The sequence below is a fragment of the Moschus berezovskii genome, chromosome 7 (assembly GCF_049115385.1).
Source record: "Moschus berezovskii isolate FMDL1 chromosome 7, NW_MosBer_1.0, whole genome shotgun sequence".
NCBI classification, from domain to species: domain Eukaryota; kingdom Metazoa; phylum Chordata; class Mammalia; order Artiodactyla; family Moschidae; genus Moschus; species Moschus berezovskii.
In genome coordinates this window covers 53010441-53031171 of record NC_142466.1, presented here as the reverse complement: position 1 = coordinate 53031171, position 20731 = coordinate 53010441, and the positions used below count along the sequence as shown (strand labels likewise).

The window sequence follows — 20731 nt, the reverse complement described above, 5'->3', positions numbered from 1 at the left end:
TTCAACTGAAACCCCATCACCTCCATTAACATCAATATATTAATGGATTGTATTTTAAACTTGTATTATAAATTTGGGTATTTGGAATTTAGAATTCATTCTCCACTGCAATAGCTCTCTATAGGATATGGTATTATATTATATAAATATCTACAAGATAGGATGGGACATATTAGATATCTATGGGATTATTGGGCTTCCCTGGGGGCTCAGATGGTATAGAATCTGCTTGCAATGCAGGAGACTCAGGTTTGACTCAGGTGTGTGGGGAAGATCCTCTGGAGAGGGGAATGGCTACCTACTCCAGTATTCTTCTCTGGAGAAAACCAGGGACAGAGGAGCCTGGTAGGCCACAGTTCATGGTGTCATAAAGAGGCAGATATGACTGAGCAACTAAGCATACATAGGATTATCAGCCTAGCACTCCTTCTTTCTCCTGGGAATGTCCATTGTGCCCTATGGCTATTGGTTAGCTGCCATTTTCTACCTAACCTTGATCAGTCTGATGACCCCAAAAGATACTTGGCCCAGTAATGGACATCTGACCTGAATTTTTAAAATTCAGAATTTAAACTATCTTAAAACCAACTTTTTTGTTGGTTGAAGATCTAAGTTATAAATTACAGAACCATAGCTGTCCCTTAGTCTTCAGTGATAAAATGAGGGTAAACAAAGAGGAGGAGAGAGGAGAAGTGAAGCAAGACCTGGAGACAGAAGCATCCCTTACATCTGTTGTCCCTGAGGTTGAGCTGCATCCCTGCCCTTCTTCTTATCTAGTGACCAACCATTCTATGAATATCATGACCTAATTCATTTCCTTCCTTCCTTACGCTAGTGCAAGCTGAGTATTTGTCAACTGCGGTCAAAAGAAGTCTGATCAGTACACACAGAAAATAGTACTGATGAGGTGACTTCTCAGGCCAACTCAGAGAAGTTTATCAAACAGTGCTAGTTCTAGTGCCATTAAAAACCTTGAGCCCTGAGCCTGGGTATCCTGGGGTCCATAAGATTGAACCTCTCCTTATCAAAATATCACTAAGCCCCACCTTCTTCTTACCTCCTCCCTCAAACCCTACACATCCTTACCTAGAAAAGGACCATCATTAAGGGAAAGAAAGCTGGTGAAAAAGCACATGTGACTCTCTGTGAGGAAGAGTGTAACAGCATTATGACAAGGCTCTGGTGACCCCTGCAGCCCAGGAGAGACACGGTCCCAAGAACAGGAGGGAGTTGGCTCTGGCAGAGGTACTTGTATACAGCAATGAACTTTTCTAATCCAAGTGCACCCACATGAAGAAATGCCTGTCCTATAATATCTGCTCTACAGGTCAAGCGGAGAAGGCAATGGCAAGCCACTCCAGTACTCTTGCCTAGAAAATCCAATGGATGGAGGAGCCTGGTAGGCTGCAGTCCGTGGGGTCGCTAAGGGTCGGACACGACTGAGCGACTTCACTTTCACTTTTCACTTTCACACATTGGAGAAGGAAATGGCAACCCACTCCAGTGTTCTTGCCTGGAGAATCCCAGAGACAGGGGAGCTTGGTGGTCTTCCGTCTATGGGGTCACACAGAGTCGGACACGGCTGACGTGACTTAGCATCAGCAGCAGCAGCAGCTATAGGTCAAGGGTTCATTTTGCAAGTAAAACTGTTTTATTTTGGCCATCAGGTAAATTAAGCAAAACCTCACACAAAAGTCAAGGTACAATTTTATAACCACTGGTTTTCAAAAAATGAATTTGGTTGGGATTTCACAAAGAGAATAGCATTGAAAGAAAAATACAGTTAGGACAAAGGATGCAGAATGTCCTGCATCATCCTGAAAAATAGAAAATAAGATGTTTCCCTCCCCAAAACTACTACATTCAAAAGCATCTGTGGGTTTGTGCGTATGTTGAGGAATAAGAATGTAGCACTAAGATTAAAAATAACCATCGCGTAGGACCAGCAGGACCTACCATTATAGAACACAGACAAGAATGAAAGGGTGGTTAAACTAAATGAATGTGAATAGCATCATCCTTTTTATCCAACATAAACTGGCAATTAAAAAGATATTTTAAAAAGATTCATAATAAGCCATGAAGAATGACTCAGACTATGAAAGAGAGGAAGTATTGTGTTTAAATTCTGATCATTTAGAGAATGTTTGCTCCAAGGGAAAAGCTGTAGAAAGTGATATTAAATTTTTAAAGTAATTTTACTTTATTCTTACTATGAAAATAATATACATTCATTATGAAAAATGTAAAAGTGGCAAATAGGAAAAAAGAAATGGACAAATAATCCATAAATCCACATCCAGTAATAAATATCTTGTGTTGCATAGTAAATATCTTTCAGCCTCTTTTCAATGCATATAGACATTTTTAACAAAAGAATTTATTACATGCTGTTTCTTTTTTTACTTAAAATGAGATTATATTTTCAAATATTAACCTTTACATTTTTCTTTGCTTAACTCTTTAAAATAATCTTTGTTCTAATAAATCAGAGGCATCCACATTCGCACTGGGAAGATCTAGGACTGTTTTGAATATAAAGAAAAATAAAGTGTTGGTGATTAACTTCTGAATAACAATAAATTCCTTTAGTCCTGCTGCTGCTGCTGTTTAGTCGCCAAATTGTGTCCAACTCTTTGTGACTCCATGGACTGTAGCCCGCTAGGCTCCTCTGTACATGGGATTTCCCAGGCAAAAATACTGGAGTGGGTTGCCATTCCCTTTCTTCAGGGGACTTTTCCAACCCAGGGATCGAACCTGCATCTCCTGTTTGGCAGGCAGATTCTTTACCACTGAGCCACCTGGGAAGCACTCTTTAATCCTGGGTCAGATTTATTGAAAGTCAGGAGCTGTTAAGAAATAAAAGGGTTAAATTTCTTAAACTTTGAGAGTCAGTGGGCCAGCTACAGGGCCACTATGTTCTGGGATGAGGTTCCCCTACCACAGTCGCTACTACCAGCCTAAGTCAGGGGACAGGGGAGGATGAGCTTGACATGGGGATCTATAGTGCTAAGGAGGGCCAAAATGGAAATGAGTCTGTAAGCAGACCCCTCAGGTCTTCAATGAACCGAGTGGATTAGTCAAAAATTCACCAATAGCAAGGACAGAAGTTGGATAAAGGATGAGGTAAGCAAGAACAAGGACCCACATGTAGATCTGGGAGACTCACTCCCCCATCACCAAAATACCATATAACTTCAATCCCTCATGCACACACAGATAACATAAGGAGAAGGAGAGGGTGGAGGAGGTAGGACTCAGAAGAGTGGCCACTGTTCTGAAAGAAACTATTTTAATCTAAAACAAACTGCTTAAACTCAGAGATGGAGAAATCCTTTAATTGGCATGTTTGAATTTTTCTCTAGTAACCAACAGTTGAAAAATCTTGAGGATCAGTTTTAAAAAACAAACTTTATATATGTATCTGACTTACATGAAAATTTCTAATTCTGCTACCAACTAGATAGTAAATATATTTTCATGTCATTGATCTACTATCACATCATCTTAAATGGTCACACGGTATTATAACTTGAAATGTTTTTTAAAACACGAGTTAAGACACAACTACTGAGCTTGTGCGCTCTAGAATCTGTGCCCTACAACAAGAGAAGCCCATGTATTGCAACAGGAGATGTCCTTGCACCACCACAAGAGAAGGCCCGCACCCTGCAATGAAGACCCAGCGCAGCCAAATTTTCTTAAGTATGAGTTAAGAAATTAGAATGCCTCTTTAAAATGTGACTATCATTTGTCCCTATACTAACTAAAAATTTCCTAAGTACCTGTTATTCATGTACCTGTCATTACCAGTACATTCCTGGTAATTAGTGTACCACATCCAGGAAGAGTACATGTTTAGCTCCCATTTTTAAATTCTTTACCATTCTAATCAAAGCCTAATGCTTTATAATCCTCTAATCTTACCTCTACCGAGGTGACCAAACATGCTTCAATGTTATCCTGCTGTATCAGGATCAGGGCTGTGCATGTGCAGAAACACAGATGGACTTAGAGATTTATTACGCCAAACCAATTAAGTCAGGAAGACAAAGATAAAAACCACATAATATCACTTATTATGGAATCTAAAATAGGACACAAATGAACATTTCTATGAAACAGACTCACAGAGTACAGACTTGTGGTTGCCAACGGGGAGGGCACTGGGAGGAAGGAAGGATTGGGAATTTGGGATTAGCCAGATGCAAACTATTATATACAAGATAGACCACCAACAACGTCCTACTGTAAAGCACTGGGGACTATATTCAATATCATGTAATAAATCATAATGGAAAAGAATTTGAAAAATATATATATGTAAAATTGGGTCACTTTTCTGTACAGCAGAAATTAACACAATATTGTAAATCAACTATATATAATTTAACAAAAATTTTTTTAAGGGTCAGAACTGTGAAAATCAGCTCTGGATTTATTACGGATTTGCATTATCTTGTAGTCCTTTACCTTAGGGTCTTTTTAAAATATAAAATTGAGGCCCCCAGCCTGCAATGCCTTTTGTGTTTGCATGTGTGTCCTTTCTATCTGCTCATTTGTTCATTTCTTTGATAAACATTATTTGAGCACCAACTGTGTTCTTATAATTTACACCCAGGCTTGCTCTTCTCACTTCTCATTACTGACCAAAAAAGCTCTTTAAATTCTCTTCTCTTTCCTCTCCATATAACCAAACATTTAAAATGCACAAAAGAAGAGTTAAAAGCTTTTGACTGAGGGTCTAAGTTATTAAAGTAGAAGAATGGAGGTTTGCTGGAAGGGGAAGCATTTATGGATTTCAACAGACGCAGGCTGCAACATGTGGTTAACTAAAGAGTTTTATTTTCTTTGCCTTTTTATCCTGAATGTGTGTTGGAGATGTGAGAAGATGGGATTGGTGGATAGAGAAGATCTGTTCAACTCTAGCTTGGTCCTTAGTGGTGTGAAGGACTCTAAAGACTTCCAGGTTAGTCCACAAGAAAACTGCTGATTAAATGTAAGAAGAACATACAGCACATTAGAAAATTCATCTCTATTTTCTAATAAGCATACTAATGATATCCTAGTGCCTTGAAACTGGATTTGCCTCTGAATGTGAAGTACCTTGAAAACATAAGAACTCCTTGTTTAAACAACAACAGAATATAAGTCTGAAGAGCATCATAGAAAGTTCTTTAATTTCTTTCCCCCACCCAAGTGGTTTTCTGTAAAAAATTTTAAAACTATCAAGTTCCCTACCCTACAATTATCACCACATTTTAATTTTTCTTCCATTTCCCCCTTTCTCTTTCTGTTTTCTTCCTATAGTGGGGGTGGAGGGGGAGGAAAGTAAAATACCCAAGCTCTTTAATTTAGGGCTCAGGCAGGAGAGAGAAGTAATTGAAATTACAAATATATAAAATTAACCTGAGTGAGTCCTTAAAACTCTTTAAGTGTCACCATAGAGACCAGAGCATGAACTGTCTCCATGGAGACTTGAGTGAACATTTTTTGGCTCATCACTTACTGCTGCTGCTGCTGCTACACTGCGTCAGTCATGTCCAACTCCGTACAACTCCATAGATGGCAGCCCACCAGGCTCCTCCGTACCTGGGATTCTCCAGGCAAGAATACTGGAGTGGGTTGCCATTTCCTTCTCGAATGCATGAAACTGAAAATTGCAAGTGAAGTCACTCAGTTGCTACTGACTCTTCACGACTCCATGGACAGTAGCCCACCAGGCTCCTCTGGCCATGGGATTCTCCAGGCAAGAGTACTGGAGTGGGTTGCCATTGCCTTCTCCCATTACTTACTACCAGATGTCAATTTGGTCAAGGAAAAAGAGATAAGTATAATAAATAAATAAATAAGAACTAGCCTCACACTAGAGACTTTATTAAGGGCAAATCTAGTTGTCCTGGTTCTTAGTATTCAATTATTCCAGTGAGTGGGAAGATGTCCCAAGAGAAAACTTCCCTCAACTCATAATTTCCAATGGAAACATCTGATGATACAGCTCCATAAATACTACAGGAGTGAATAGAGAAAGATAATTTCTAGAAAAAAATCTTTCTCATTCAGAAGCATCAAGGTATAATGCAAGTGATATGCCTCTCTATTCACCACTCCAACTGCAAGAAGACAAGGCTCCTATACAATTTCTTATCCAGTAATGGACCAGAAACACTTTTAACAACTATTCTGGGTATTTCTGTTTATTATGTCTATTATACACAACTGTGTAGTGAAGTCAAACAGACTTGCATTACTTTCTGTATAAAGAGGAACACAAGAATTACTTAAATGTTTATTGAGAGGTACCTCAGAATTTCTCCCAGTTAGATTATATTTTGCAAACCTATAGGCACAGTCCCTTAGTTGATCAACTACTCAATTGAGAGGGCCACAAAATGATTATTTTATATTTTATTTTATGCCACACCATGAAACATGCAGAATCTTAGTTCCCTGACTGGGGATTAAACCTGTGGCCCCTGCAGGGGAAGCATGGAGTCTTAACCACTGAACCACTATTGACGTACCCTCAAATGGTATATTTTAGATAGTAGGTGTTCATCAATTAAATAATCATTAACATAAGGTTAAAATTCAATAAAAGTTTTTTTTAATTCAATAGAAGTTTTAATATATAACAAAATAAGTCAAAAGAAAGCAAACACTGATGACCAGAATACATAAAAATAAAATGGTCAATGACATTTATTCATCTAGAAATTTATACAATTTGAATTTTACATAGTATTTTTTTTAAGGACAGATCTTGGTGAATGGATATGGAGGAAAACAAGGATGCCAGCAGCACAGCCAGCTCAGAGAAATGCAAGCGTTTCTCAGATTTGACAATTGATTCTCATTATTTGAGGCTGTTATGTTCTAAAACAGTGGAGGTGATGGAATTCCAGTTGAGCTATTTCAAGTCTTGAAAGACGATGCTGTGAAAGTGCTGCACTCAATATGCCAGCAAATTTGGAAAACTCAGCAGTAGCCACAGGACTGGAAAAGGTCAGTCTTCATTCCAGTCCCAAAGAAAGGCAATGCCAAAGAATGCTCAAACTACCACACAATTGTACTCATCTCACACGCTAGTAAAGTCATGCTCAAAATTCTCCAAGCCAGGCTTCAGCAATATGTGAACAGTGAACTCCCAGCTGTTCAAGCAGGTTTTAGAAAAGGCAGAGGCACCAGAGATCAAATCGCCAACATCTGCTGGATCGTGGAGAAAGCAAGAGAGTTCCAGAAAAACATCTATTTCTGCTTCATTGACTATGCCAAAGCTTTTGACTGTGTGGATCACAATAAACTGTGGAAAATTCTGAAAGAGATGGGAATACCAGACCACCTAACCTGCCTCTTGAGAAACCTGTATGCAGGTCAGGAAGAAACAGTTAGAACTGGACATGGAACAACAGACTGGTTCCAAATAGGAAAAGGAGTACGTCAAGGTTGTATATTGTCACCTTGCTTATTTAACTTATATGCAGAGTACATCATGAGGAACGCTGGGCTGGAAGAAGCACAAGCTGGAATCAAGATTGCTGGGAGAAATATCAATAACCTCATATATGCAGATGATACCACCCTTATGGCAGAAAGTGAAGAGGAACTCAAAAGCCTCTTGATGAGAGTGAAAGAGGAGAGTGAAAAAGTTGGCTTGAAGCTCAACATTCAGAAAACAAAGATCATGGCATCTGGTCCCATCACTTCATGGGAAATAGATGGGGAAACAGTGGAAACAGTGTCAGACTTTATTTTTTGGGGCTCCAAAATCACTGCAGATGCTGATTGCAGCCATGAAATTAAAAGACGTTTACTCCTTGGAAGGAAAGTTATGACCAACCTAGACAGCATATTAAAAAGCAGAGACATTACTTTGCCAACAAAGGTCCGTCTAGTCAAAGCTATGGTTTTTCCAGTGGTCATGTATGGATGTGAGAGTTGGACTGTGAAGAAGGATGATCACCCAGGAATTGATGCTTTTGAACTGTGGTGCTGGAAAAGACTCTTGAGAGTCCCTTGGACTGCAGGGAGGTCCAACCAGTCCATTCTGAAGGAGATCAATCCTGGTTGTTCATTGGAAGGACTGATATTGAAGCTGAAACTGCAATACTTTGGCCACCTCATGCGACGAGTTGACTCACTGGAAAAGACTCTGATGCTGGGAAGGACTGGGGGTGGGAGGAGAAGGGGACAATAGAGAATGAGATGGCTGGATGGCATCACCGACTCTGTGGACATGAGTTTGAGTGAACTCCGGGAGTTGGTGATGGACAGGGAAACCTGGCATGCTGTGATTCATGGGGTCGCAAAGAGTCGGACATGACTGAGCGACTGAACTGAACTGAACTGATGTTCTAAAAAGTCACAAGCAGTTAGAAAATACTGAATCATTGCTCCTAGGGGAAATACAGGATTAGGTTCCTATAAGCCTCAGGTCACATTTTCATCAACTAATCAATACGTTACTCAGTTTTATGTGTGTCCCTTTTTAAACACATCTTGCTTAATATAAATTGTTGGCTCACTAACATTGAAATTAAAGCCAATAGCATTGTAACTCAAGTCCAAATGAAGTTTATATAACACACATACTTTCTTCATGAGGCACATAACAGCATTCTTACACTTAGGAATACTAGACAGCACTTCAGCACTATGTTTGGGGGCCACCCGAACAATGATATCACCAACAAAAAGTACAAAAATGCAAAAAACATGGCACTAAGTAAACTGTGAAAAGAATACTTGTTTACAGGAAGAGGAGCTAAAACAAGAAGGCAGGGTGTCTGACATCAACTGAGACTATGTGTATGGGATGATTCAAATTTTTTGCCTCTCAGCACATGTCCATAAATGACCATGAAAGCACTGCAAGTAATGATCAGGGTTACATATAAAATTTTGCAAGTAGAGGAATTTGCAAATACAGAATCTAAAAGTAATGAGATCAACTGTGTTTACCAACTATAAGAACCTCTTCTATTTTCCTCTGATACTGCTTCTTACTATTACATTGCTCTTGTCTATTCTCTTTTGTGTACCTATAGAACCCCTATTCTTCCTTCTAAACCTTGCTCAGAAAACCATATGCACACTAACCACCCCCATTACATTTGCCTCTTATACTCATCTCTATTTTGCACAAATCAAATTATACTGAATTTACTGACATTCAACTTTATTGGCCAATGAAATTCATTGAGGTCAATGATCACATCCTAATACATGTATATGATCTTTACTGTGTTTACCATGTGCTATGCTATCTGTCAAAAGATGCTTCACATATAATACCTTGTTTAATCTTATAATAACACTATCAACCCCATTTCACAGTTGCAGAAACAGAACTCTAGAACAGTCATGTCACTTACCATATCACAAGTTGCAGAACTGATATTTAAACCTAAAATCAAAGCTTTTAATCATTATATTATGCTAAATAAATATTAGTTACTATGTATGATTGACTCCTTAATATGCACAGGCATGGTATTAAATGCTTTATATAAACTATCTCATTGAACCACTTTATCCATCTCTGTATCTCCAACACATAGCAAAGTCCATGACACAAAAATATTTGTTGGGTTGAATTTATTTCTTCCTGCTCCCAAACCTTCTTTCTAAAACCAACAACATGAGAAGTTTCCACAGTTCCAGCAGTGATCAGAATGACCTTCAGTTACACCACCCTTTTCTCCCACCAAGATCCTCATCCTCTTTCTCATATATATTCTTCTGTGTTTTGCTACTGATGTCTGTGATGACCACAAGAAAAGTCTTCAAAACAAAAGAGGTACAGAAGGGAGCAGAAGCACTGTCCACTTGAAAAATCTCTTTCTCTTTTAACAACAATTTCTGGCAGTGATTTACATTATGACCTAAATCCTTATGGAGTAACAGAATCATGAAAGAGTTAAGTGTTTTGCTTGAGGCCTGTGGGGTAACCCCTCTATGAGGCTAAAGAGGATTTTTCTGCTTCCCAGTGTAGGTTTTTATTTCAAATTAACATAACCTGTCATAGTGAGTTCAAAGTAGACAAAGAGTTGGTTTTAGGGTTAAGAAGTAAAAGTAAGGGAGAGAGCTCATGGGAAAGGGAGTAGAAAATTTGCAAGACAGAAACAACAGGATTCACATATATTACATGAATGAAGGGATCAAGGAGAGTTTAGCCTTGGGCTAGAGTCAAAATTATTTTCTTTCAAAGGTGAAAGTATAAAAAGGACAAGATATGAAATTTCATTTCAGATCTTCCTCTTCCCCAGAATATTCCAAATTATCCAAAAACAATAATTCTCAACAATACAGCCAGGAAAATTGACCCAAAGGACAGAATTATAAATGCTCTAAAAGGCCTCATTTTTTCTCCCAATTATATGTGTCATGTTTTTGCTACTGGGCACTGTCATATTTAATAAACAGTAGAATCTCTAAGTGAATTCCAAGCCCAAAACATAATGCAGGGAAGTAAATGTTTCCTGAAGTCAGGCAAGCAGTCAAAATTAACAGAGAAAGGAGTAGACTCATCTTAGAGTAGCCAGTGTTCAACTCCCCAGTACATTTCATTCATAGTTGCCAGAAAGAATAAAATTCTTTGTTGCCAAGGTTTTCAGCTTTTCAAAAGAAGACACAATCCTCTATTTCCATGTGAAATCTCCTGGTTTTAAATGTGGTCAATTAATTTAAAAGAAAAATGTAAACACAGTGCGTGTCAAATAAACTATGTTTGCTGGTTTACCCAGTGGGGGACACAGGGAATATTTTAGGGACCTCTTTCAAATCATTCATTGTGTTTCACTGCCCTTAAGAAATGGCAGTCCTGAGGCCATCCTCTGAGACTCCTAGTGTGCCCTGGTCTCCCAACAGACTCTGCCATGATTCCCTGGCCTCTGCAGATACCCTCCACCTCTACTCTCTGTGTGGGTGGCAGACGGTCTGGTGGCAGCAGGTCTCCATGTGTACTAGGGAGCTGCTCTTGGAGGCCTCTTCTATCTCTTCTGCCCTGCCCAAACTCTCAATCCTACACTCTCCATTTTTCCTTTGAAGATCTGTTTCCCTTTCTTTTCTCTCTTCTGATTTCCCTCTCTTGAATAATGTTTTTCTTTATCTGCTCTTCTTTTCCTCTTTTCTTATTCTTTCCTGTTTATTTCATGCTCTTCACCCTCAGCCTCTGTCTCTTATTCTCCTTTCCTCTCCCGTCCCCCATCGCTTCCCTTCTTCTCCATCTCCCAGCACCTAGGAACCCGAAGAGAGCTCGCTCACCAGGAATACACCAATACGGGCTTCGAGTATTTCTTGTGATAGGAGCGGAGGGTTAGGGAGCCCTTGCGCTCCATTAAGTCCGTGGGTCCGAGTTCCAACCAGTATTGTCCATGGCTGCACCATTCCTGGCAGGAACTGTCAGAGCTATCCATGGCGGCCCTCCTGACACAGACCTCGAAGGATTTCTCTCTGTACCTATCCTGCTCCCTGTGCTGACACAGTCCAAGATTCGGCGTCTCTCATCTCCTTAGCAACCTGGGGCGGGGTCAATGGAAGGGCGGGGCCAATAGAGAGGCCGATCCCTCAAACTTAACAGCCCTGGTTTCCTAGACAGAGTATGCAATTACTGATTAGGAATAAACTACACTCCCCAGAGTGCAGTGAGAGGAGTGAGCAGGCTACCTACAGCTTGGGATGGACAACTGCATCCTGGGATATGTAGTTTCACCCTCCTAACAGCCTAACCCTTAGAGTGCACGGAGTTAAGCCGGACCGCTAGGTTAGTTAAGGCCTGAGTGAACTTAAGCACTGGGCCGGTCTGTTCTGGCTGTCCTTGGGGAAGTTTCTCTTTGCTATTTATCGATCTGTTGCCACCACACCTTCTGCTTACAACTTACATAAATTTGACTAAAAGGGAGCTAGAGAACACCCCTCAAACCATAAAATATGTCTTTTCCATACAACTATTCTGAGAAAGAGCCTTAGGCTTCAATAAATTCCAGAAGTTTCTTACTGTAAGAACATCACATTGCACAAGCTTAAAAACCAAGAGATATTTCACATTACAAATAGATTCTCCAGTTCGCAAAAGATTTATTATGGTATGCCTAATAGTGTTCTGGATTAGATTTCACAAATTTGAATACACACAACTACTAAGTGCTTTTCTGTGGCCTGCAGTGCCCAGTGTGGGCACCTGTGCTATGTGTAGGCCCCTATTTTACTGACAGTCACAGTTAAACCATGTTTCTTAGAACCAAATAAATAGCCCACTGTCACCTGCCTAGAGCTAGTAGAGCACTGATTGCTATTTTAGCCCTTTACTTCTTGAAGGAATGAAAAGAAAATTAGAAGTGTAAACAAGATCCATGCTAAGCTCAATTCTGTCCAATCAAAGCATAGCACATTGCTGTTGCTCCAAAAATACTATTATCATATTATCATTTGGTTTATTTTGTTTTACTTTTGCTTTAAGTGGTGGCAACATAATATATGTACCTCCAAGATGTCAGGTCTCTCTAGCCAGTTTGACTGAGAGATGGAAGCTGTCCAGAGCCAAGTCTTTTTCCTTGTGCTGCAGAGATTTAAAAGCTCTTTAACACACCAACTAGCAATATATTACAAAAAACAAACAAAACAAACATAATTCATTATGTTAGAGTTCCTTAAGCCAAACAGCATTTTGAAGTCTAAGAATTTGCTTTTTTGTTATACTCTTCCCCTTTATATCAACTTTATAAACTTCATTGTCTTGTGTCTACTAAATACTTTTCAATATCCCATGTTGAGATGTATGAGATTAACTCTCTGATACCTTCAAGTTCAGACATAATCTATTCTCTTTGTATACAGCAGTACATTCCATAGAATTTTCTGTTGCTAAGTCCATCCTTACAGAACAGAATAATAGTTACAGTAATAGAACAGTATTTATTGCACAGGGGTTTTTGTGAGAATTACATAAGATGGTAAATATATTGAAAGCAGAAGGAACGGTGCCTAACACATGCTTAGTCCTCAAATTTCAATTACTAATGTTATAATTACATACTAACTTTGTTCTTATCATTTTAGAAAAAATACTCTAAACTGCTTGTTGTTTGTGTAGAGTTTCCTAAGTATACTTCATTGTTTTTCAAGCTTTGTCTATAAGGTCTATTTAATAAATATCTTTTTATCATATTTTACTATGAAATTTAGTAGCCTGAGTCAGAAAAATGTTGGCAGATATTTTTATATATTGTTACCAATGATAACAATGGTTTTGTATTTATATGGAATCTTTTCAAGATCATTAATAAGCTTTATTTTTTATAACTATGAAATCACTGATCTTCAACATACTTGAGTTATTCCTGTTTTACTCGATCTTCATCAAACCAATGACGTGTAGGACTTAATGTAAGGCCTTCTATTATAGTAATCTCTTTTCAACATAATATCCTTGGAGTGAGAAAATTACAGCTCAGGTGGCTGAATCAGTACTTCTCTGTAAGATAAGTACAGGCAGACCAACTTGGGAAGTGGGAATCCCTTCATGTGAGCCTACTCCAGTGTATTTCTTTATTAGCTTTATCAGATCCATAAAGAGGTTGCTAAGGAGACCCGACCAGGACAGCAAACCTAAAACAGATGTAATCCAGACAGATGTAAATAACCACGGAAGTTAACCTCCTTACCATCTCCTTTCCTTTCTGTCTTAATAGTCTGCTCAATTCTTGGAAAAGCCCCTGCTCAGGACCTTCCAAAGACACCATCAGCTTATCCTCTCCTAGCATTAAAATTCTTCTACCAAGTGTCATGCAATTATTTGAGAGGAAAAAAACCTTTTAATTACATAAGAACGTTAGTTTGTACTATCTTCATGATGAATCTAGTTTAAATCTATTAAAAAGCTTGTACTGAAATTGTATAATACTTAAAAGTTTGAAACAAGTATTTATGTCCTAATTAAGGATTGCATAGAATTTTTTTAGTTCTCCAGAAATGGGAACCTCCCATCACCCACCATATATATATCTAGGGGCTCTCTTTCAAATATTTTGTATAAAAAATTTAGAATCAAAATGAATGAGATGTGTCTGGTCCTTCCTGCTCCCACTATCCCCTCTATGCATCTCCTGTTCTCTCTCCCTTCTCTCCTTCATTTCCTTTTCCCCACTTTTTCTCCACTTATCCCTTCCTCTTCCATCACCACTCTTAATTTTCTTTCCTTCTTCCTCTTATTTCTTTCTTCCTACCTTCCCTCTCCCTGTTTTCTCTTCTTCTTCTTCCTCCTCTGAGAAGTGGTATGGATTTTAGAGTCAAAAACTACTGCCAAGCCCTCAAGACAATTTGGTACAATTCAATTACATGAAAAATATAAAAGGAAAATAGTATGACCTAGAAATCAGGGCCAAAATTTATTTGAATAGGTTCATATTTAAAGGAGTAATGCTAATGAAAGCTTCAATCTTCTTGCCTTTCCTTTAGCTATTCATAACTACAGTAGTCTTTTTAGAGGAATTTAACCTTGAATATGATTCTTCAGTGCTTCTAATTTGGATTGCAAACATATCAGGCATTGACCTGATCTCAGGCCATTATTAACTAGTATTGATTAAGTCCTGTCATGCAGCAGACATTATTTCTGGAACTCCTACTGTCAACATGGAGATTAATTTATTAAATATTAAATGTATAGTATTCTATAATTCAGCATTTCCTTTATTTTGATATATAATCCAGCCAATAAGTGAAATTCTTCAGTAGAGTTGCTCATAGATGTCATGCTAAAACTTTAATGACCTGGGTTAGTAATGACATGCTCTAACATAAAGGTAGATTAGGGATTTCTTTAATATCCTACAAGTTGGATATCCTTAATTATTCAAAGACTGAATACCCATTTTCACAAATGATCTAAATCCTTAGTTTCTTCTATGTTTCTTCTGTGCCGCTTTGGTGTTTTGGCACCTTCACAGTTTATTAGCAGCAAGAATGAGACAATTTAGCTACCAAGCTACTAGTTCTTATGTAAAAGTGGCACTGGAAATTAAGTTCAATATCTTTGTGACTTTCTTTGTTCCCTGTGGTCTTTAATCTAGATGAAGGAACATTTTCTCCCAGGGAAGAAGCTCACAGGAAAGAAATCGGATTTGGGCTCCTTTCTGCTCCTGGTGGGGTAAACATTTTCCTATGTTCCTCATAAGGCCCACCCCCTGCTGCATGATGAGCAGGCTGATAAGAAACTTACAAAAAGGCTTCTCCCAGAGGGTCAAGTGTATGCAGAAAGTTTCTAGTTGTTGAGTAAGCCAAGCACATTGCTGAGGATTCTGAGTCACCAGTCTGGGAAAGAGAAGGGGAGCTTAGGGAAGAAATTGGAAAACTTTCTGAACCTGTAGGGTCTTTCTCAGGGTTGCATGATTTCGAGTTTCCAGTGTTCAGTTGGCTTATGTCAACTTATGACAGTTTCCTCTGTTAATTAAATCTCTTTCTATACCATGATGTTTAGATTGCTTTAAGTTGGGAGGCTCAGGCTATTTCAGAAGGATCATTTTCTAAACAGTCAAAAAGTGAAAGTGTTCCTCGCTCAGTCCTGTCTGACTCTTTGCCAGGAGGGGGCTAAAATCAAGTAAGTTAACATTAAAAGATAATAATAAAGAAAATAAGGACTTAAGAGTAAGGATCTTTAAGACAGAGGGTTTGTTTACTTTTTTGCCACTATTCTATGACTAATTAGTATACTTGTTAAAATTTGGAACATGGCTCAAGTTGGGAAAGAGAGTTGAAATGTTTTTCACAGGAAGCTGGAAGTACTTTTCAACAAATAGTGTTTGCCAGAAAAGGAGTGTTTTGGGGGTAAGCCCACCATGGAATTCTAGAGGAATTGGCGGCAAGGTCAGCTGTTTACTATTCCTTCACCTTAATAACTCCTCTCTCCCTCCTGGGCTCACTATGCAGATTCTTTCCTTGTTAGGATTGAGGGTTGGAGGAGAGTTAAGGAGGAGGGGGTGGGAAGGAGCATCTTATTTGACTGCTGACCTCATAATTTCTGTCAAGGCCCTCTGGGCATTGATGCCTAAATGTTGGTCATAGGGAATTTTTGTAGGTTCCTCAAAGGCCCCCTTAGAAGACTGCATTATTGCTAAGGGAAGATTATGTATCCTGATTACTTAGGTCATCTTACCCTTGCCCTCCTTGCTAGGAGAATCCCAGGACAGGGGAGCCTGGTGGGCTGCCATCTATGGGGTCGCACAGAGTCGGACACGACTGAAGCGACTTAGCAGCAGCAGCACCCTTGCCCTCAAACTTCTTGGGCAAAGTCCTTTGAAATCAGCCCATTCTCAGTTAATCTTTCCAGTGTCCATTCTTGCCCATGGGAAACAACATGTTTGGTGCCCTCTAAATCCTGGAAGCACAAGCTGCTCCTCTTCAGGCTCTGCCTCTTACCTTCAGATATTTGTAGGCTAGAAACTGGGCACTACTCACCAAGTCCTCCAAATCTCTGGGTGACATTTCAAGCTCTCTGAGAGAATTCTAAACCCTTCTCACTTGATAAAGGTGTTCTGCACTCAGTTCCTCTGTGGGAGTTGGGGAGCAGGGGAGAGCCCAGACCAACAAGCAATTCTCAGGATACCAGTTGGGCATCCTATAATTCAGCTCAATTCTGACACTATCTATCCAGAGATAGCACTGGATACCATGGGTTAAGGGTTCAGCCCTACAAGACTGCCCCCATTCACCAGTCACAAGTCCAGGTTATTACCTGTACTTCTGACCAAACTGGCTATAAATCAGAGATTATATGCCCTCCTTGAGTTGAATTAGATTGCTAGAATAGCTCACAGACTCAGAAAACATTTTACTTACTAGAACACCTGTTTATTATAAAAGAAAATAGCGTAGGAACAGGCCAGTGGAAGAGAGGCAGAAGGCAAGGTACAAGAAAGGGCACTGGAGCTTTCACGCTCTCACCCTTAGTGCTACTCTCCCCCAGTCTCCACATGTTCGCCAATCCAGGAACTGTCTGCACCCTGTTCTTTTGGATTTGGGGGGAGGCTTCATTACATTGGTATGACTAACTAAATCACTGGTCATTGGTGCCTGATTCAATCTCCAAGCCTGCTCCCTTCCCTGAAGGTTGAGGGTGGGACTAAGTTCCTACCCTCACTTTGCTGGTTCCCCTGGCAACCTGCCCTTAACTTCAGGTGAGGACCAGAAGTCACCTTATTTACATAATAGGAGACACCTTTGTTGTTCTCCTTGCTTAGGAAATTCCAAGGATTTAAAAGCTCTGTGCACCAGGACAAAGACAAAATATATATTTCTTATTGTAAATCACAATATCATATTTGACTTGAATGGCAAGGGGAGAAAACTATAGCATTATGCCAGCTCTCTCCAAAGAAATCCTCATTACCGCTCTTCCTCCCCTCCATCAGTCTAACCTTCATGTATGTGTGTGTGTATGTATGTGGATAGATAGATAGATGATACATATTGTTTCAACTTCTCTTTGAAAGTCTTTCACCTCTGCCCACAGCCCACCTACATTCTCAGGCTAAAACTGATCACTCCCTTTTCTCTGTTTTGAAGTATCTTGAACACCTTTTATGATGGTGCCTATCACACTGTAGAAAAGTTAATTTTTTATATGTTTATCTTCTCCACTAGAGTGACTTGAGGACACCATCATTTTGGCATCCCTAATGTGTGGCTTGAAACTCAACATTCAAAAAACTAAGATCGTGGCATCCAGTCCCAACACTTCACAGCAAATAGATGAGGAAACAATGGAAACAGTGACAGACTTTATTTTCTTGGGCTCCAAAGTCACTGCAGCTGGTGACTGCAATCATGAAATTAAAAGATGCTTGCTCCTTGGAAGAAAAGCTATGACAAACCTAGACAGCATATTAAAAAGCAGAGACATTGCTCTGTCAAAAAAGATCTGTCGAGTCAAAGCTATGGTATTTCCAGTGGTCATGTATGGATGTGAGAGTTGGACCATAAAGAAGGCTGAGCACCAAAGAATTGATGCTTTTGAACTGTTGTGTTGGAGAGGACTCTTGAGAGTCCCTTGAACTGCAAGCAGATCAAACCAGTCAATCCTAAAGAAATCAGAACTGCATATTCACTGGAAGGACTGATGCTGAAGCCGAAACTCCAATACTTTGGCCACCTCATGCGAAGAGTTGACTCACTGGAAAAGACTCTAATGCTGGGAGGGATTGGAGGCAGGAGGAGAAGGGGACGACAGAGGATGAGGTGATTGGATGGCAACACCAACTCAATGGACATGAATTTGACCAAGCTCCACGAGTTGGTGATAGACAGGGAAGCCTGGCATGCTGCAGTCCATGGGTTCGCAAAGACTCAGACACAACTGACCGACTGAACTGAATGTGTGGCATAATGCCTGGAACCTGCACGGTAGTAGAGAAAAAGCAAAGTCACTGGGTAGAGTTCACTGGGTACTCTCTAGTTGTCACGTACTATACCAAGCATGTCAATGTATATTATCTCATTTAATTATCATAACAGCTTTATGAAGTTGCATCTATTTTATATTTACTACAAAGATGAAAAATAGGGCTTAGTTAATTTAATGACTCCCCAAATCATGAAGCCACATAGTGAAGACAAGATTTGAATGCAGTCAGTTGGACTCCCAATCCAGTCTTTACTCAATATTGTCTACTAGGACAGAAAACTATTATAGTTAAAGTTGTGGCTTCTTTTCTTTTTTAATTTATTTTTTATTGAAGGATAATTGCTATACAGAATTTTGCTGTTTTCTGTCAAACCTCAACATAAATCAGCCATAGGTATAGATATATCCTCTCCTTTTTGAATCTCCCTCCCATCTCCCTCCCCATCCCACCCCTCTAGGTTGATACAGAGCCCGGTTTGAGTTTCCTGAGCCATACAGCAAATTCCCATTGGCTATCTGTTTTAAATATGGTCATTTAAGTTTCCATGTTACTCTTTCCACACATCTCACCCTCTCCTCCCCTCTCTCCATGTCTTTAGTCTGTTCTCTATGATGTTTCTCCACTGTTGCCCTATAAAAAATTCTTCAGTACCAATTTTCTAGATTCTGTGTGTATGTACTAGAATACATTATTTATCTTTCTTTCTGACTCACTTCACTCTGTATAATAGGTTCTAGGTTCATCCACCTCATTAGAACTGACTCAAATGTGTTCCTATTTATGACTGAGTAATATTCCATTGTGTACCACAACTACTTTATCCATTCATCTGTCGATGGGTATCTAGGTTGCTTCCATGTTCTAGCTATTGTAAATAGTGCTGCAATGAACAAGAGGGTACATGTGTCTCTTTCAATTTTGGTTTCCTCAAGGTATATGCCTAGGAGTGGGATTGCAGGGTCATATGGTGGTTTTATTCCTAGTTTTTTAAGGAGTATTCATACAGTCTTCCATAGTGGCTGTATCAATTTACATTCCCACCAGCAGTGCAAGAACATTCCTTTTTCTCCACACCCTCTCCAGCATTTATTGTTTGCAGACTTTTTGATGATGGCCATTCTGACCAGTGGGAGGTGACATCTCATTGTGGTTTTGATTTGCATTTCTCTAGTAATGAGTGATGTTGAGCATCTTTTCCTGTGTTTGTTAGCCATCTGTATGTCTTCTTTGGAGAAATGTCTGTTTAGTTCTTTTTCCCACTTTTTGATTGGGTTGTTTTTCTGGTATTGAGTTGTATGAGCTGCTTTTATATTTTGGAAATTAATTCTTTGTCAGTTGTTTCATTTGCTATTATTTCCTTCCATTCTGAGCATTGTCTTTTCATCTTGATTATAGTTTCCTTTGTTGTGCAAAAGCATTTAAGTTTAATCAGGTCCCACTTACTTACTTTTGTTTTTATCTCCATTACTGTAGGAGGTAGGTCATAGAAGATCTTGCTTTGATTTATGTCATCGAGTATTCTGCCTATGTTTTCCTCTAAGAAAAACATCTATTTCTGCTTCATTGGCTCACAATAAACTGTGGAACATTCTGAAAGAGATGGAAATACCAGACCACCTGACCTGCCTCTTGAGAAACCTGTATGCAGGTCAGGAAGAAACAGTTAGAACTGGACATGAAACAACAGACTGGTTCTAAACAGGAAAAGGAGTACGTCAAGGTTGCATATTGTCACCCTGCTTATTTAACTTATATGCAGAGTACATCATGAGGAATGCTGGGCTGGAAGAAGCACAAGCTGGAATCAAGATTGCTGGGAGAAATATCAATAACCTCATATATGCAGATGACACCACCCTTATGGCAGAAAGTGAAGAGGAACTCAAAAGCCTCTTGATGAGAGTGAAAGAGGAGAGTGAAAAAGTTGGCTTGAAGCTCAACATTCAGAAAACAAAGATCATGGCATCTGGTCCCATCACCTCATGGGAAATAGATGGGGAAACAGTGGAAACAGTGTCAGACTTTATTTTTTTGGGCTCCAAAATCACTGCAGATGCTGACTTCAGCCATGAAATTAAAAGACGCTTACTCCTTGGAAGGAAAGTTATGACCAACCTAGATAGCATATTAAAAAGCAGAGACATTACTTTGCCAAAAAAGGTCTGTCTAGTCAAGGCTATGGTTTTTCCCGTGGTCATGTATGGATGTGAGAGTTGGACTGTGAAGAAAGCTGATCGCCGAAGAATTGATGCTTTTGAACTGTGTGCTGGAGAAGACTCTTGAGAGTCCCTTGGACTGCAAGGAGATCCAGCCAGTCCATTCTAAAGGAG

At 39.4% G+C, this 20731-nt stretch overlaps 1 protein-coding gene across 1 annotated transcript in view; it reads right to left on the bottom strand.

Moving 5' to 3' along the window:
• The window catches only part of CFAP95 (cilia and flagella associated protein 95), a 107152-nt gene extending 95686 nt beyond the window's left edge, over positions 1-11466 (bottom strand). Inside the window, exon 1 of the mRNA XM_055428369.2 lies at positions 11266-11466. Coding sequence (XP_055284344.2) covers positions 11266-11417 — 152 coding nt within the window. The 5' untranslated portion in view covers positions 11418-11466. The remainder of the gene's footprint in view (positions 1-11265) is intronic.
• Between the last annotated feature and the right edge of the window lie 9265 nt (positions 11467-20731).